At 47.8% G+C, this 14,694-nt stretch overlaps 1 protein-coding gene across 6 annotated transcripts in view; it reads right to left on the minus strand.

Moving 5' to 3' along the window:
• Positions 1-426: 426 nt before the first annotated feature.
• The window catches only part of FRMD4A (FERM domain containing 4A), a 272,648-nt gene continuing 258,380 nt past the window's right edge, over positions 427-14,694 (minus strand). For 4 of the 6 annotated variants that reach the window (XM_090041830.1, XM_090041829.1, XM_090041828.1 and 1 more), the window contains 5 exons: positions 14,258-14,495; positions 13,558-13,722; positions 10,580-11,439; positions 7,713-7,809; positions 427-3,511 (listed from right to left, as the gene is read on the minus strand). In XM_090041830.1, coding sequence (XP_089897956.1) covers positions 3,409-3,511; positions 7,713-7,809; positions 10,580-11,439; positions 13,558-13,722; positions 14,258-14,495 — 1,463 coding nt within the window. In that variant the 3' untranslated portion in view covers positions 427-3,408. The other 2 variants (XM_090041834.1, XM_090041833.1) reach the window with 1 other exon arrangement.

The following is a 14,694-nucleotide window of genomic DNA, read 5'->3' on the forward strand; positions in this document are numbered from 1 at the left end:
AGTAAAATCATTTTACATGCTCTAAAGTTGGTTTTAGGAGAGACCTAATTTTTTCTTTTTTTCTTTTTTTTTTTTTTAAACTAGAGAGTCCATTTTACACAACTTGTAATAAAACTATTGACATTAATATATATGTAAAACTTTACATCTAGTTAACTAAGCAGTAACTGGTCATCTGATAGCACCTGAATGGGGTTTGCTATGTCCAGAACTAAAACTAATACAGAGTGAAAACAGATTTGAACTTTTCAACATTTTTAACACTCGACTGCATATAATATCATTTAAAAATAAACCCTGCCTCACAACATGGGGTGGTGTCTGAGAAAACACCACACTTCTGGCTAAACAGAGGGAGCTTCATACATGTAGACTAAGAATGCAATAGTGGCTTTATTTCAGAATGGGGAGGGCTTCCTTTAAAAAAAAGGTAATGAGGGGCCAATAAATTGGTAGTCAAGTGCTTGTATACAATAACTGTTTTCCCCCTCTACGTTATACTTAAACATGTTAATCGCACCTGATTAACATCGTATGTACATTTTGTGTATAACTGAATTGAGCTAAACAGTAAAACCTGTTTTACTTAATCTGTCTTTACTACCAGACTGGCTCACGTGTGCCTTGATTTGCAAAAACAGAAAAGCGGAACACGAAGCAAAACCCAGTCCGTTTATTTGCCTCTCCTTGGGCCTGTTTGCATTGCAGGCAAACCACATACATTTTTTTTTTTTTTTTTGCAATTTCAATCCCAACATAATGAACTTGAGGGCTGCCACCCTATTTGTTTCCCTGCTACACAACTGCGGGCCTGTTCTGATTCTGGAGCAATTAATTTTTATTAGAGTAGTGCCCGAGGTCCCGTTGTACTGCTGTTCTTGACTCTTTTTAATGAAAAAGGCTATAGAGGGGGAAAGAAAGTACTTGGAGAAAGAAATAAAAACATGCTCAGAGCCTTTCAAATTTGTGGGCTAAATGCAGTGTCGGTGATTAATTTGGGCCTTTTAAATCTTTGGAAAGATTAGTTATCAGCAAATGACACTACCATTACCATTACTAATTGGCACTATCCCCTCTCAAAAGTAATTGGGAGGAGGCAATAATTCCCTTATTAGCAATCCACATTTACAGAGCGGGAAAGACAAAACCATATGATGCAATGCCCTTTCAGAGAATGGGGACTACCTTGTGCTGTCAGTTCTGCCTAGCACTTGGTTAGCAATACGCATGATTATTTTCAAACATGGTTTTATTTCCAAGTGTAATGATTCTAGCTTTCTGCAGACTGTGGGTTTGGAAAGATTAATGCATGCTTCAGGGGTGGGTTTTTTCTAAAATTTGCAGTGTTAAAATGTCAGTTTATGGAGAAGTAATTTTCATGGTTAGAGCGTGGAAATTAGATCTGTGGCTTGTTCCTGGCCCCGCCATTGAATGCCTATGAGATGCCGAGCCAAGTCACTTAACCTCTTGGTGCCTGTTTCCCCTCATCTTCAAATCCCACTGCCCACTCCAAACCCTACAGTGACTCGCTGGCATGGATTCACTCTGAGTAGTCAAATAAGCATGATTAACTTTGCAGGGAAAAGCATTAATGATAATGGCTTGTGTTCATAAAAGCCCATTATGGTTCCAGGTCTGCTTATGCAGCAGTCCAGTCATTTGATCGTTTCATACAGCACAATTTTCTGGCACTACTGTTGCAAAAAGGTGTGGCAGCTCCAAGTTGGGGTGTCTAAATTTCTTGCCCTCCTTGTCTGGTAGACTCTATTGTTATTCTTAAAACACATGCACACATACACTCGTACACACTCACACTATGTTTTTATTTTTTTAAGCTAAAGCTACCTTCAGTCTCTGCTTTTCACACCATAACCCCCTCCAGCCGTTTTTTGTTAATGCCTTTCCCATAGGAAATCATCGTCATCTGCACTCACGAGTTGAGAGACGGGGTCAGGAGCCCCACTCCCACCTAGTGGCAATAAAAACAGCATAGCACCGTAGTGAAGACTAGATGTGCCAGCTTCAACACCCACCTAGATTGTGCACGTGTTCATTACAAAAGTGTCTTTGAGGCCTTTGTAGTTCAATGGCTTGACCTGTATAAAGCATTGCTCAAAAGTCTGTGTAAACTTGCAGCTCCTTCCATCGCTCATTCTCATGCATTTTTCCTTTTGGTATCGGTAAACGGCTCTACTTTGTGTGGAACGTGGAAGAGTTAGTAACGTATAGCTTGGATTTCTTCTGGTCCCTTCTTGTAATTGGAAAATGTTGCCTAGTCTGCTTGTTGCTACACACTAGTACTGGGGCCCTCCCGTAATGGCGGACCGGCTCCTCTCGGACAGTGATACGTTGGTGACGAGCCCTTTGCTACACTGGCGCTAGTGAATGAAACCAGCTGAACAGTTATGTGACTGCAGCTTTATGTCAAAGCAGGCTGTGCTTCCTTTTGATTTCATGTTAACCACTTTGTGCATAAATCTGCTATAATTGATTGGTTGGGTCTAGTCCAATAATGGCTTTTGGCAATTTGTCACCTTCCTTATCAAATTATTAACCCAAAAAACAAAAATAGCTGTGTCTGTGGTAGTCTGTGCCAGCTAAGAGCAGCAGTACTTGCCTCTGCTTTAGTTCGTAGCCTGGTCAACCTTCTTGTCTGTCCTGTTTAATAGTAGCTTCTCAAGATTGCATTAGCAATCCCAGCCCACCCTCCAGTGTGTCTTCATCACATTGGGGTATGCCAAGTTTTTGGCAGGGCTTGAAGGAAGATTAAAACCATTTCCAAATAGCAAACTGCTGCGTCTGGAAATGGGCTTAAATGAGAGAGATTTTTGTGGCAAGAAACTGCTAAGCATGCTTGACTTTATGCCTTTTTGGGGGGGATCTTTGGCAGCACAGAACTGGATGTGATATTCTGACATGTCTGCGAAGGGACAAGCTTTTCTTTACAGTTCTTCAGAGAAGAAATACTTTAGGAGTAAGAGATTGACTTGGCAAATGTCTCCCCAACTTTTCTACTGATGCTGTGTTGGCATCAGCTCATGGGTTGGAGAAATCCTACTCTTTATACCTGCCACAGAACACTAGGCTGGTGCCTAGACTTTGAAAGGTTTTCATGATTTGTTTAAATTAATCACTACCTGGCTGACTAGTGTAGTTATTCATGTGTCACCTATGCCCTTTGGGGCTGCAGGAGGCATCTACTAGTCCGTGGCAATCTGGTTGGAAATACTCAGATCTGTTGCTTGTTGTGGGGTCGGTGGTTGGTAGTGTTATCCTTGATCATGGTTTCGAGAAAAGTGCTTAGAGTTGAAGCTGGTGCCGGGTGACAGTGCATCTGGGTAAGGCAAATGAAGAGGCAGTGAGGTGATCTCAAAATGGCATTGATGTGATCAGATTGAGGTCAGGGGTTCACACTAGAGTCCCAGGCTTGGCTTTTTCCTGTCCATACCACTGGACGTCAGCTAATTCTGGATAGAGGGGAGCATCCAGGAAGCAGCTATCGTTGTAACTCCTACAGGAGAAAAGGAGATTTTGCATTAGAAAGAGTGTCGCAGCAGGCATTCCTAGATTGAGCTGCAGACACAAAACACCAGGCAACAGGGATGGGTAGGAGATGAGGTGTTGTGCGTTGAGTGGCACCATGGGGGTCTGCAGGTACTCGCAGAGTAGTCCCCACATCCAGGACCCAAGCAGCCAGGCCCTTCCAGAAGACCTTGCTTTTACTTGGGTAATAGTAGCTGAACAGCGATCTTTCTCTGTTAGTTTAGCGTAGGCTCATTTCCCAAGAGGAAACTGAACTCCAATGACAGCTTTAGACCCCTTCTTAGGAGGTACGTGTCATGGCATCAAAACTGATGACCTTCAACAAAAGCCCATGATCAGTAATGCACTCACTCACAGGTGCTTCTGGCACAGCCAGGGGACGAAGGACATGGGCTTTATCCAGTGCATGTAGCTTACTGCTTTATGCAAGGATGAATGGGGCAGCTACAGCAAGAAGCCCTTTTTCTCCACTTTAACTGCATTCAACCTCCTGTGTTTATGCAGGCGGATGGGATATGCACATATGAACACACACCTCCTCTTGCCTTGCATCATCCCAGCAGCAATATTGCGGAGGTTTCTCACTGGTGATTCCCCTCCCCACCTCCAAGCCAGAGGGGCTGGCTGTTGACTTGAGGGAAAATAAATGCTGCTGATTCCATGTCCGATTTGACAGGGAGCAAGAAACTTTTTGTTGGGATACTTTCTAAACAAGGAAGTCATGGTAACGAGTTGACAAGGGTGTGCCAGGAACGGCTGTCAGGACTTCCTGCTGGCTTGCTTTCTCATATCAGTGACCTTATGAATAGGAGGCCTACACTAGCGTGTAGGATAAGGACACCTGCACCCTGCAAGGACTCTGCCGTTTTGGCAACGGGAGGATGTTCTGATGGAGCGGGCTGCTGTGACATGCTGGGGATGGTAAGGGTCTTTCTAGGACATACAGGGGTTGCCTTTTTGGAAAGACATCACGGCGTGTTTCTGCTTAGGTAGAGAGCACCGTGTCTGGGGTACACCTACCTGGTGTGAGGAAATGCTGCTTGAGGCACTGATTGCACTAAATCGCCTGGTGTGACATGCCCAGGTTCAAGTGTGTGACTGGCTGTACAGGGAAGCACCTATCCCATAGTGCCCAACACTTTTGCTGGGTACAGGGACTTGTGAGCAGCTTCCAGCTCTCGGATCCTGCATTGCAGTTGCCTCTAAGCTCATCCCCGAGAACTCAGTGGCTGTGATGCTTGTGGCTGTGTCCTCTGTTAGGGAGGCTCAGATTTGAGGGCCAGGAAGCCCCAGGGCTGAAGCAGCGTAGCATTTCTGGTCTTCTCTCTCTATTTTGCTTGCTGCTTTAGTTAAGCCCCAAGGCAGCAGCTGTCTGTCTAAGGTAAAACCAAGCAGCTCAGCTGCATTTTAAGAGCCTCCTGTTTCCAAACCCCTTGCTACAACGCACGAGTTTACGGGTTAATTATATATTTGGGCTCAAAACAAGCAGCATATTCCACTTTGTCAAACTGTAGAGTAACGGACTGGAGTTTCACAGCTACTGCAGTTTTTTCTGGGCCAATTTCCATTCCCCGTGAGCCAGGGCAGGACTGTTCCTATCCATCTGTGTGCTTGGCCCTATTACTGTAGTGGTCAGAATGCCTCTCCACTCGCAGTTTTATCTTCCCCGCCCCACTGTGAGGTCAGAAAATATCATCCCCATGGTACAGATGGTGAGGGGGAGCACAAGGGATTTTCCCAGGGTCCTGCAAGAAGCATGCAGCTACACCTGGAAATGTATCCAGGCCTCCTGCAGTCTACTCCCAAAAGTATGAGGAACTGCTTTTGCTCCCCATTTTGGTTCAGGTCTTTGCTTAGACTGCTTTGAAACTGTCTGGCAGTGAGGCATCTCTTGCTCCCTTTAGTGCTCTGTGCTTACTTGAGCCCAGCCTGGCCACTTGCATTGCAAAGCAAGCAGGCATGAGGCCTTTAAACAAGAGGAACTACAAATGTGCTGAATGGGTGAGAGAGAGCTGCAAAATGAAGCTCACATGTAAATGCTTTCAGCTGGCTCTTGTAGGAGCTGAACAAAACCTTGCTCTCAGACAAAGGCCCACGCAGCTCAAGTGGTTGCTCCGTACAGACAGGAGGGCGTCGAAATTATTTGCACTGTATTTGCAGAATGCAAGCAACAGGGCAGAAGGATGAAAGAACAAAACATTCCCTTACTATACCTCTATTCATCAGTACTTTGGTGAGTTGGAGACTGAGACTCATCCATAGTGGGTGAGTTGTCTGTTGCTTCTCTGAACAAAGGAGAGCAAAAAAAGAGGAGGAAAGAGCAGAGAGGAAATGTTAAGGAGAAGAAGTGAAACAAGCATTGTTAAAAGCTTATTAATACAGTGGGAAAACAAATTGGTGAATCATGAGACAAAAGAGTTAGTGACAAGGAAGCATGTCAGGCAGAATTTTAAATCTTGGATTCATGCCACAAAGTAACAAGATGGCCAAGTTTTCATTAGGCACCCAATAATAAACCAGACCTGCTTCTTGGAGACTTGGATTTTTTCCCAAGCATGAAACCAGTCACAAATTTATCTCCCATTACTTTTTTGTACAGAGTCTCCTTAAATGATAACAATTAAAGTCAGTCTGTTTCCACTAGCTGTGGATTTCTGCTATCCTGATGTGAAAGCCAGGGAGCAGTTCTGTTGAGTGGCAGATGCTGAGTCCTCAAGTTGTTGGCTGCCTTCAAAACAGAAAACTTCTCAATTGGTTTCAGATCAGTCTTACTAGGAGAGAGAGGGATAAAGCCAGATGGTGATAGAGGTTGAGGCAGAGTCAAAACTAAGACCTCAAATGGTGGCAATCTCAGCTGTCTGGCAAAATGGCAGAAGTTTCGGGTATTACAATGTTTTGTGTACCTCAAATTATAGACTGATTTCTAGTTTTGGACTGGGACCTCAAATATAACGGGTGAGTTTGGATCCCAGGAATTCATATTTGAGCATTTAGAAGTGCAAAGGGATTTATTTCAGGAGCCTGAGGTCCTATTCTTTCTCCCCCTTGTTCCCATCTGTTTCAAGGTCTAGTCTTAGCTTAGACGCTCCAGTGGAGACCAAGTGTAGTGACCAACTTTTCCTTACTCTTTTAAAACCGAAGAGCAGTCTAATCTATATAGGAGAAGGGAAGGACTATGAGGCCCACCAATGTCTGTCTCCTACAGTAACTGCTGGATAAGCTCCCCGGTTTGTAGTGGACTGCTAGAGCCGTGGTTCCCAACCTTTTTTTTACTGTGGGACAGGGCACACAAAGCTGGCCTCCCGGTGCTCCTCACCACCCGGCTTCAACCCTGGAAGCTCAGCTGTGACTCCAGAAGCCACTAGCCTGGGTGGACAGATGGCGGTCCAAGCAGGGGGGCTGGTGCCATGACCCAGCAGCCAGCCTGCCGCGGCTGGGTACCAGGCTGCGTCCCAGTGTTTGGGAACCTATGTGCTGTAGGATGATTAACCTTCCCTAGGGTAGCGGTTCTAAAGTGGGGGGCAGGAAGTCTCTTCTTGTAGTTTCACAGAATCATGTACTGGCAGCATACAGGGAAACGGGAGGTTGGGTGGATCTAGGAAAGGATCTTTGCTTCACACCACCAGACAAGTGAACAGAATGAAGATCCTGCAGGATGTGCGCCCTGGGGAAGCTTTCGTCCTCACCCCCAGGTACTGGAGTTACAATAGTTAAGCTTCCAACTGTACGTGTACCATGTCTGAGTAGCTGTCCCAGGGGCTTGGGTGACCAGGGGGATGTTTATAAAGACAATTTGGCTGTGTAAGGTGATGCGGACCATCTGTCTCCCACCATTCATCTGGTACCAGAGAAAGCAAAGCAGGTGACATGAAGATGCACCTGCCAGCACTAGATAAAAAGAGCGCTCTCTACACTGCTAGATTTGGACTAAAGCGAGAACAGGGAATAGAAGACCTCTCCCTGCAGACGAGGTGCTGAGTATCTGATGGTGTTCCCTTGTCTTATGCGTTCATCCTCTTTCTCAAGCGTCCTCCCCCTGCCCTCAGGAAAAGGCCTGGTTCCCGAAGAGACTTTCTGCCTCAGAGGTCTTATTTCTTTGGGAGTCTTTCCTTGAAGGGACGAGATCTGGGACATGGAGGGATGTTACCTCTCCAGGCCCTGAGACTCACCCGGTCTGCCATGCCAGGATGTGGTGGGGGCTGCTTGGTGGCGTAGCTGCTAGTTCACTAGATGGTGTGGAGCTCCTCTGGCTGTGAGGTAAGGCAGCTGAAAAACAAGGAAGATGGGGGGTGGGGGGGAATAACCAGTTAGATGAGGGCAGGGGGGTCAAGGTATTTCAGCTCTGACAGCCCAGACGAGCTGCAACCCAGTGGGGAGTCAGTGCAGCACATGTAGCTGTGGCTGTCTGCACAGGTTGGCAGATGCTCCCTAAGCAGCGAGTGAACAGCTAGCTCAGCACTGCAAGCATGCGCTCGTGGCTCTGCCTTCATGTGGGTAGGAAAATATTGTCCTGCCCCAGTCTCCAGCTGTGTGTCTCATAGGCCAAAGGTCCTTCCATGAGAGGCTCACCTTCTCAGCAGGTGAAAGTGAACCAGTTTGTCCTGTTGCTGGTACCGCAGTTTGCAGCCAGCACGGGTAATTCTTAGGGGCAAAGCTAGCAGTGCAGGTGGCACAAGCATCTCAGGGGCCATGTGTGAAATCCTGTGCTAGCAGCAGGCAGGGCTTCTGGCAGGGAGCTTCCAAACTCTAGAGTTCAGGCATTTGTCATAAGATTCATTCACATTAGACCACAGTGAAATCATAAATGTAGGACCAGAAGAGAGATGATCTTAATGAGGACTTCTGTATGTGAATACTGTAATAGCACTAATTTTGTGGGGCATGTCTCCTACAGGGATCTATGGGGGTGGAGGGGAACCCCATTTTATGATCATTGTGTCCTAAAGCTGAGCGCTGTGCAACACTTTTCCCAAGAGCATAATCGTTGAAGGACACTGAAGTTCAAAAGATGTTGATCTGCCTTGGCTGTACAGTCCCATTGTTTCTCACAAGCCCCCTCCTACAAGCTGCTGTTCTTACCTAAAGTGCAAAGTCTGATTTGTTCTGTCTTAACAAATGGCCCTATGGGTCAGCATCATCTTTTCTTCGTATTCTAGCAGCTGGCTATTAGAGGACTAGACCTATACTGCCCTTGGATCATGAGGTGTCATGATCACTGAAAGCAACTAAATTATGTTCTACAATTTTAGTGAAGTACAGCCTTAAGTAAGTCTCTCAGGAACTCGCAGGGACAGTATTTTTAACTAGTGCTTTCTTCTGAGTGTCCTGTCTAAAACTAATGGGTTTGCAAAACTGGTCTCAATATCTATCTCGGTAGGAAAGCTCCTTAAATTTCAGCTATTTCCTGTTAAGGCAGAAATGTCCTAAGAAAGTCTGAATTTCCTAACTAATGGAGGGGGAAAAATTTGCAGAAAAGAGTGGCAAAAGTACCTAACGCATTAAGGCAGGGGTTTTCAATCTTTTTTTAATAAGTGTACCCTTGGGGTGGGGTAGCAGGTGGCCAGATGTGGGGAAGAAGGGGTGGCGAGTGGTGGCTGTGCAGCGCTGGTCCTGAGAGGCAGCAGCACGGGGTGGTGGTGCTCTGTCCCCACCTACCCCTGCATACCTTCTGGGACCATACGTGTACATCTAGTTCACAACCCCTGCACTTACAGGCTCCTAGGTAATGGAAATAAATCAACCAACAATTGGTAATGGAATAGTGCACCTTTCATCATCATATTGCCAACTCCAATCTGGCCCCAAGTCGGTAGTGATAGAAAATGATGGGCTGATATCTATTCAGTGGTTTGTGTGAAATGACTGCAGTGGCCTTGATTCAGTTAGTGGTATGCAAGTATTGATTTTTTTTAAAAGCACCATCATGATTAATTGGCATGCACAACAGTGACCTCTTCTGAGATGCACGCAACTGAATGGGCCCTGGAAACAGAACCCCTGGAAGGGAGATCTGCATGTCAAGGCTGAAGCACGTGGCTGTAGACAGGGTGAGGGTGGCCGGCTACGATCCTGCCCATGATGTACGTGTTCATTGACTTCCATCAGCCTTTCAATCCGACCCACTGGTGTGGGTGAGGAACGGTTGGGTAAACCTTATCTTAGTTCGTATGTCACTGAAACTAGTCAACAGAGGGCTTGATGCCAAGTAGCGATTTAATATTAAACTACTGAATAGTGTCTCAGGCAAACTTTGCTCGATTGCTAATTTAGTGTTTGTAGGTTTGTTTCCACCATTATCTGACAGTGACGCTACAGAAGAGCCCAGTGACCCCAGATAAGAGGACCCACAGTAGCCATGCTGCTCATTAACCACAGCATCTGATTTTAGATGTCTTGCAAGATTTCCCCCAGGGTCAGCAAGCATCTCTAGTAGTTTGTGATTCAGTCAGGACAAAGATCTTGCCTTCCAGACGTTACCCAAATCTTTTTAGTAGGACCATCTGCTCCTTGTTAAAGAACTGTCTTATAATTCTGCACCAGATGTTCAAATCACTGCTTCATTATGAACTTAAAATCTCTTACTCCCTAGTAGATTTAGTTGGAAGGTGACATCCTTCTGAATTTGGTAGCTTTCTATGTTGTGAATTTGTCATGGTGACCAACTTGGTGTCCTAGGACCAGTGTGTTCCTGCTGATGGGATTTTCTCTGGCACCTCTTTAGAGGTCTGATCCAAAGTCTAATGGAGCCTAGGGAAAAACTTCCACCGACTTCAGTGGGCTCTTGATCAGACCTGAGTGTTTTTTTCTAGCTTTTTGTAAAATTATTTCTTCAGAGAGCTGCAATAGAGGAATCCTCCCCAAATGAGTGTCTGGGGTAAAATACAACTGGCCAGCCTGGAGGATTGGGTATGCAGTGTGCTGTACCCACACAAGGACAGGGAAAGCAGTCTGGTCTGATGCCGGTCATAGATTACCAGCTATTGCCCCACCAGTAATGCAGTCCAACCAGTGCAAAAACTCCTGACCTGGCTCTTACCTGATGTTGCTTTACACATCTGAGGCATCCTCGTTACCCTGCTGTGCGCCACAAAGGTGCTTTGAGAAGATGTGCTGTACTGGGAGCTGCTGTCTGAGGATGTGGAGCTCGTGTGTGACAGGCGGCTGTGGTCCTTGTGGGAGGCTGTGGACCGTTGGTACCACAGCCGGAGTTCATCTGACACGGCAGTCCTGCCCGAGCCCTTCTCATGGCCCTCTCTGCCCAGAGACGGAGTCCTTATGATCTGAGACCGGGAAGGGGTCAGTCTCACCGAGTCCACTTCGTCCGCATGCCAGTTCTCCTTAAACATCCCCCCCGCCGTGTACGAGTTGGACGTTTTGAATTGTGCTTTCACACTGTAGTGCCCCTCCTGGTCATTCTCCAGGCTCCGCACCACCACCGGCGTGGAGCTGCCCTCGATGTACAGGGGGTACTCTTTGATCCTGTACTGAGAGGACGGCTGGCTCTGGCTGTTCAGGTAGACCCCATGGTGGCCTGTTCCATTCCTGGCAGCCAGGTTGGGCATGCTCCCTGAATTCGAAGAGACTAAGTTCCCCGCTGACTTGTGTCGCTGCCTCTGCCGCTCTCTGGCTTTCGAGGGGGAGTCCTCTGCCAGCGTGGAGTAGTTTGGGTTCATCTGGGCAGGGTAGTAGTGCTCAGAGCTGGAATGGCTGGTGCAGGAGGAACAGTCATCCATGGGGTCGGAGCCATTACTGCTACGAGTCCTTGGGGTGTAGAAATCGGGGCTCCCCGTCTCGTTCTCTGAGCCAAGGAGTTTGCCTTGCGACTCCAAGCTGGAGCTCCTGTGTCTAAAGTGCTGAGCTAGGCTGTGCAGTCGGGTAGGGCTGATGTCTACTGACCTGTGGGGACCAGGAAGATAGTTAGCACTTGAGTCGGCTGCATGGATGGGAGCTGCTGGGTGGCCTCTGAGCATTTTATGCCACAGCAGCATGCTGATCCAGTCAGACACGCACAGATGATGTCTGAGAGCTGCCAAGTACCTTCTGTTCCCACCAACGCCAACAGGAGCTGTGGCTGCTTGGCACTGGCCAGGATGGCGGGGGACACGGTGCAGGAGGGTGTTCCTGGGAAGCATGAAATACCCTTCTCTTTGCCCCAAGGTAGAGGAATGATAGTGGGGAATGTGGGTTAGACCTCACTGAGTGCTTATGGGGTTGCAGCCTGTGGGGGTGGGTTGAAAAAGCAACCCAGCCCCTTCCATCACCCAGATGTGAGGCTTTCGGGCTACCAAGCCCCTTCACAACCTTTGGAGCTGGCATGGCTACTCCACTAGCCATCTCCTTGGGAAAAGCCCTGTCATGAAAGTGCTGCCTGACATGGTCACATGTGCAGGTCAGAGACCAGCTCCTTCAGCATCCTCCTGTCTCCAGAGACCCCCCCAAGTTTAACGAATGCTGCCCATTATTAAAGCCACCCCCGTGGAGCACCTAGGTGTTTTTGCTTGTCTCTCCAGTGGTTTAAGTTTGCAAAAATGTCATGGTGTGAATGTCCTTGGGCAAGCACCCAGAACTGGCTTGTGTCTAAGGACACGGATTCACATCCAAATCTGGGTGGTCTTTGTTCATACCAGACAGGCTTGCCCAGTGTTTAGAGAGCATCAGTCATCCATTCACAGAGCAGCAATGGTGCCATGTGACCAGTCACACAGCACAAATGACAAATAGCCAAGGTCAGGGCAAATAGTTCATGAATGAGCCACAGGCTGAAATATGTTTGCTCAAATGCCCCCTTGCTGTTCAAGGCTGGTTCTCAAGTGCAAGTCAGGTGAAATTTCCCACACCACAGACTAGCTGTTTGCTCAGCAATCCTATGAACAAATGACATAGCACACAAGGCACTTCTATCCTAAAGCCCTTTGCAGACTTAGCCCAGGCCCTTATATGGAGCTCACTTGTATTGGGTATTTGTACACATGCATGCACTGCAGCACCGGGCACTTTTAAAAGCACCTGGTTTGTATAAATGGTGAAATGCATGTCAGCGCTGAGAAAATGGCAGCAGCATACTTTTGAACTAAAACACATCAATGGTGTTTTAGTTCAAAAGTGCACCGCTGCCATTTTCTGTGCACTGACGCGGCAGCGGCATTTTGCCATTTATACCAACATACGCGATGCAGCACTGGGCATGCCAGCTTGCGTGCGTGCTCCCCTGAGTTGATTAACTGAGTCTGCTCCGACATGCTGGATTTCTGTTGCGTAGAAGCAGGCAAAGATACATGTATAAATACCCATAGTTTCTTCACTAAGGCAGCTCCATTGGTATCGGTGGAGTTGCTCATTAATGTAAGTGAGATCAGAACCAGTCCCTGGAGGAGGGATTGCCAAAACTGCTTGCAGCTGGCTCAGCCCTGTCCCCTCCTGCCCCCCAGGTGACTAGGAGTTTACCAGGACAGCAGAACAGGGCCAGCATTAGGCTGTTGTGGAAACCCTACCGGCACTGACTACCACCCCCTCAACATCGCTCCCTCAAGCTGCCATCTTAATTCATCCTGCTGTTCCCACGACCATTTTATTTGACCTGCCTCTTGCTTGGTCACTTGTGCCAGGTTTTCTCACCACCCCCCCCGCTTACACCCCCCCCACCTCACAGTCTGCTGCAGTGAGGGAGGAATTGTTTTGCTTCAGCTTCAGCTGGATTAATGCTTCATCTTGAATTCAACATTAATAACAGCATTAATAACAGCTCGTCATGCCAGCAAGGGCTCAGGAATCTTGCAAAGCCTAGAACCGTGTTCAAGGCTTCATCCAAAGGACCGGTGAGTTTGATCTCAAGTGAGTGCGGGGTCTATAGCCTGATTCTGTCTCGAGGACGGCACTTCAGCTGAGACTTGCACACTGACTTAAGCACTTGCCTGAATTGGGTCCTTCACCTTTGCAATGTGAAAGCAAAGCAAAAGACAACACCCTGGCACCCAGGGAGGGTGGTGAGCTGCTCTGGCAGCAGGACAGACTTACCGTGTGGAGTGGACATAGTGTGGACTGCGTACCCGTAGATCTGGCGTCGATGGCATGCTGGACTGGGAGTTCCAGTGCGGGAGGCTCCTGATGGGGCTGTTCTGCAGGGAGCTGCTCCCTCCAGCCTCTGCGCAGCTCCCTGTGCTGGGGAACCGCTTATGACTGCTGCAAAGCAAACAAGGCATTTCACTCTTATGCTCTCCACCAAGAAGCCCAGTGTCCGTGGGCCAAATTCCTCTCTCTTACATGTGTGTGAGCCCACTGACGTGGACTGAGTTTCACGTGTGCAACTGTCACGTGTGCAACAATGGTGTCACATGCCTTTTTACAGCAGCCCCGGTTCAAGTGCAAGCCCCGCTCAAGTGACACGGATGCAGCAGCCATTTCTGAGAGACTCTGTCTTCTTTCCTTTCAGACAGCTTTTTGCAGTAACAGTAAGCTACCCACCAGCAGCTTGATTATGCCTGTTTGTGCCTGTTCTGCATGGCAAAATTATCCACTAGAACAATTGCATATAATTTGGGGAACTGATGACTTTGCTGTGCCATTTGGGAAGAGTTTTCATGATGAAGTCCTAGGCTACAGACCACTGCTCTTTCCCCCGGTGTTCCCAGCAAGAGTCCACATTACTGTTCCAGCCAGGCACCTCTGGGAATGAGGACCATTCTCACGGCCAGCAGTGGCCAAATGTCTGACTCACCTGGAATGACCATGCGAGGAACGTTTTTTGACCTTCTCGTAGGGTTCGTCCAGGGACGACTCACTCCACATCTTGGGCTTGATTGGGGACTTGTCATAGTCGTTCCGGTGGTAGTGCATTTGTCGGAGCCCCTCCAGGGACTGCGGAGGAGGTGGTCTGTTATGCAGGGGTGGCCGGGGAGGGAGTCCTTTGTGAGGTGACTGTAAAGGGGATATGGTGCTGGTAACCTGAGAATCCTCTGCAAAGAGAAACCAGCATACTTAGGCACCACATCCTTCTTCCAAGGTGCTTTCTCTCACCCACCAATGGACACAGTGCCTCAGAGTCTTCTCTCTCACTAGGCACTCTCCCTGAGTGTCACTCCTATCTCCTTTCCCTGCTTGATCTGCTTCCCCACTTCTTTCTGCTCCTTGCCCCATCTGCTACTGCATTGCCTG

The sequence above is a fragment of the Crocodylus siamensis genome, chromosome 4 (assembly GCF_052110815.1).
Source record: "Crocodylus siamensis isolate JL-2025a chromosome 4, ASM5211081v1, whole genome shotgun sequence".
NCBI classification, from domain to species: domain Eukaryota; kingdom Metazoa; phylum Chordata; order Crocodylia; family Crocodylidae; genus Crocodylus; species Crocodylus siamensis.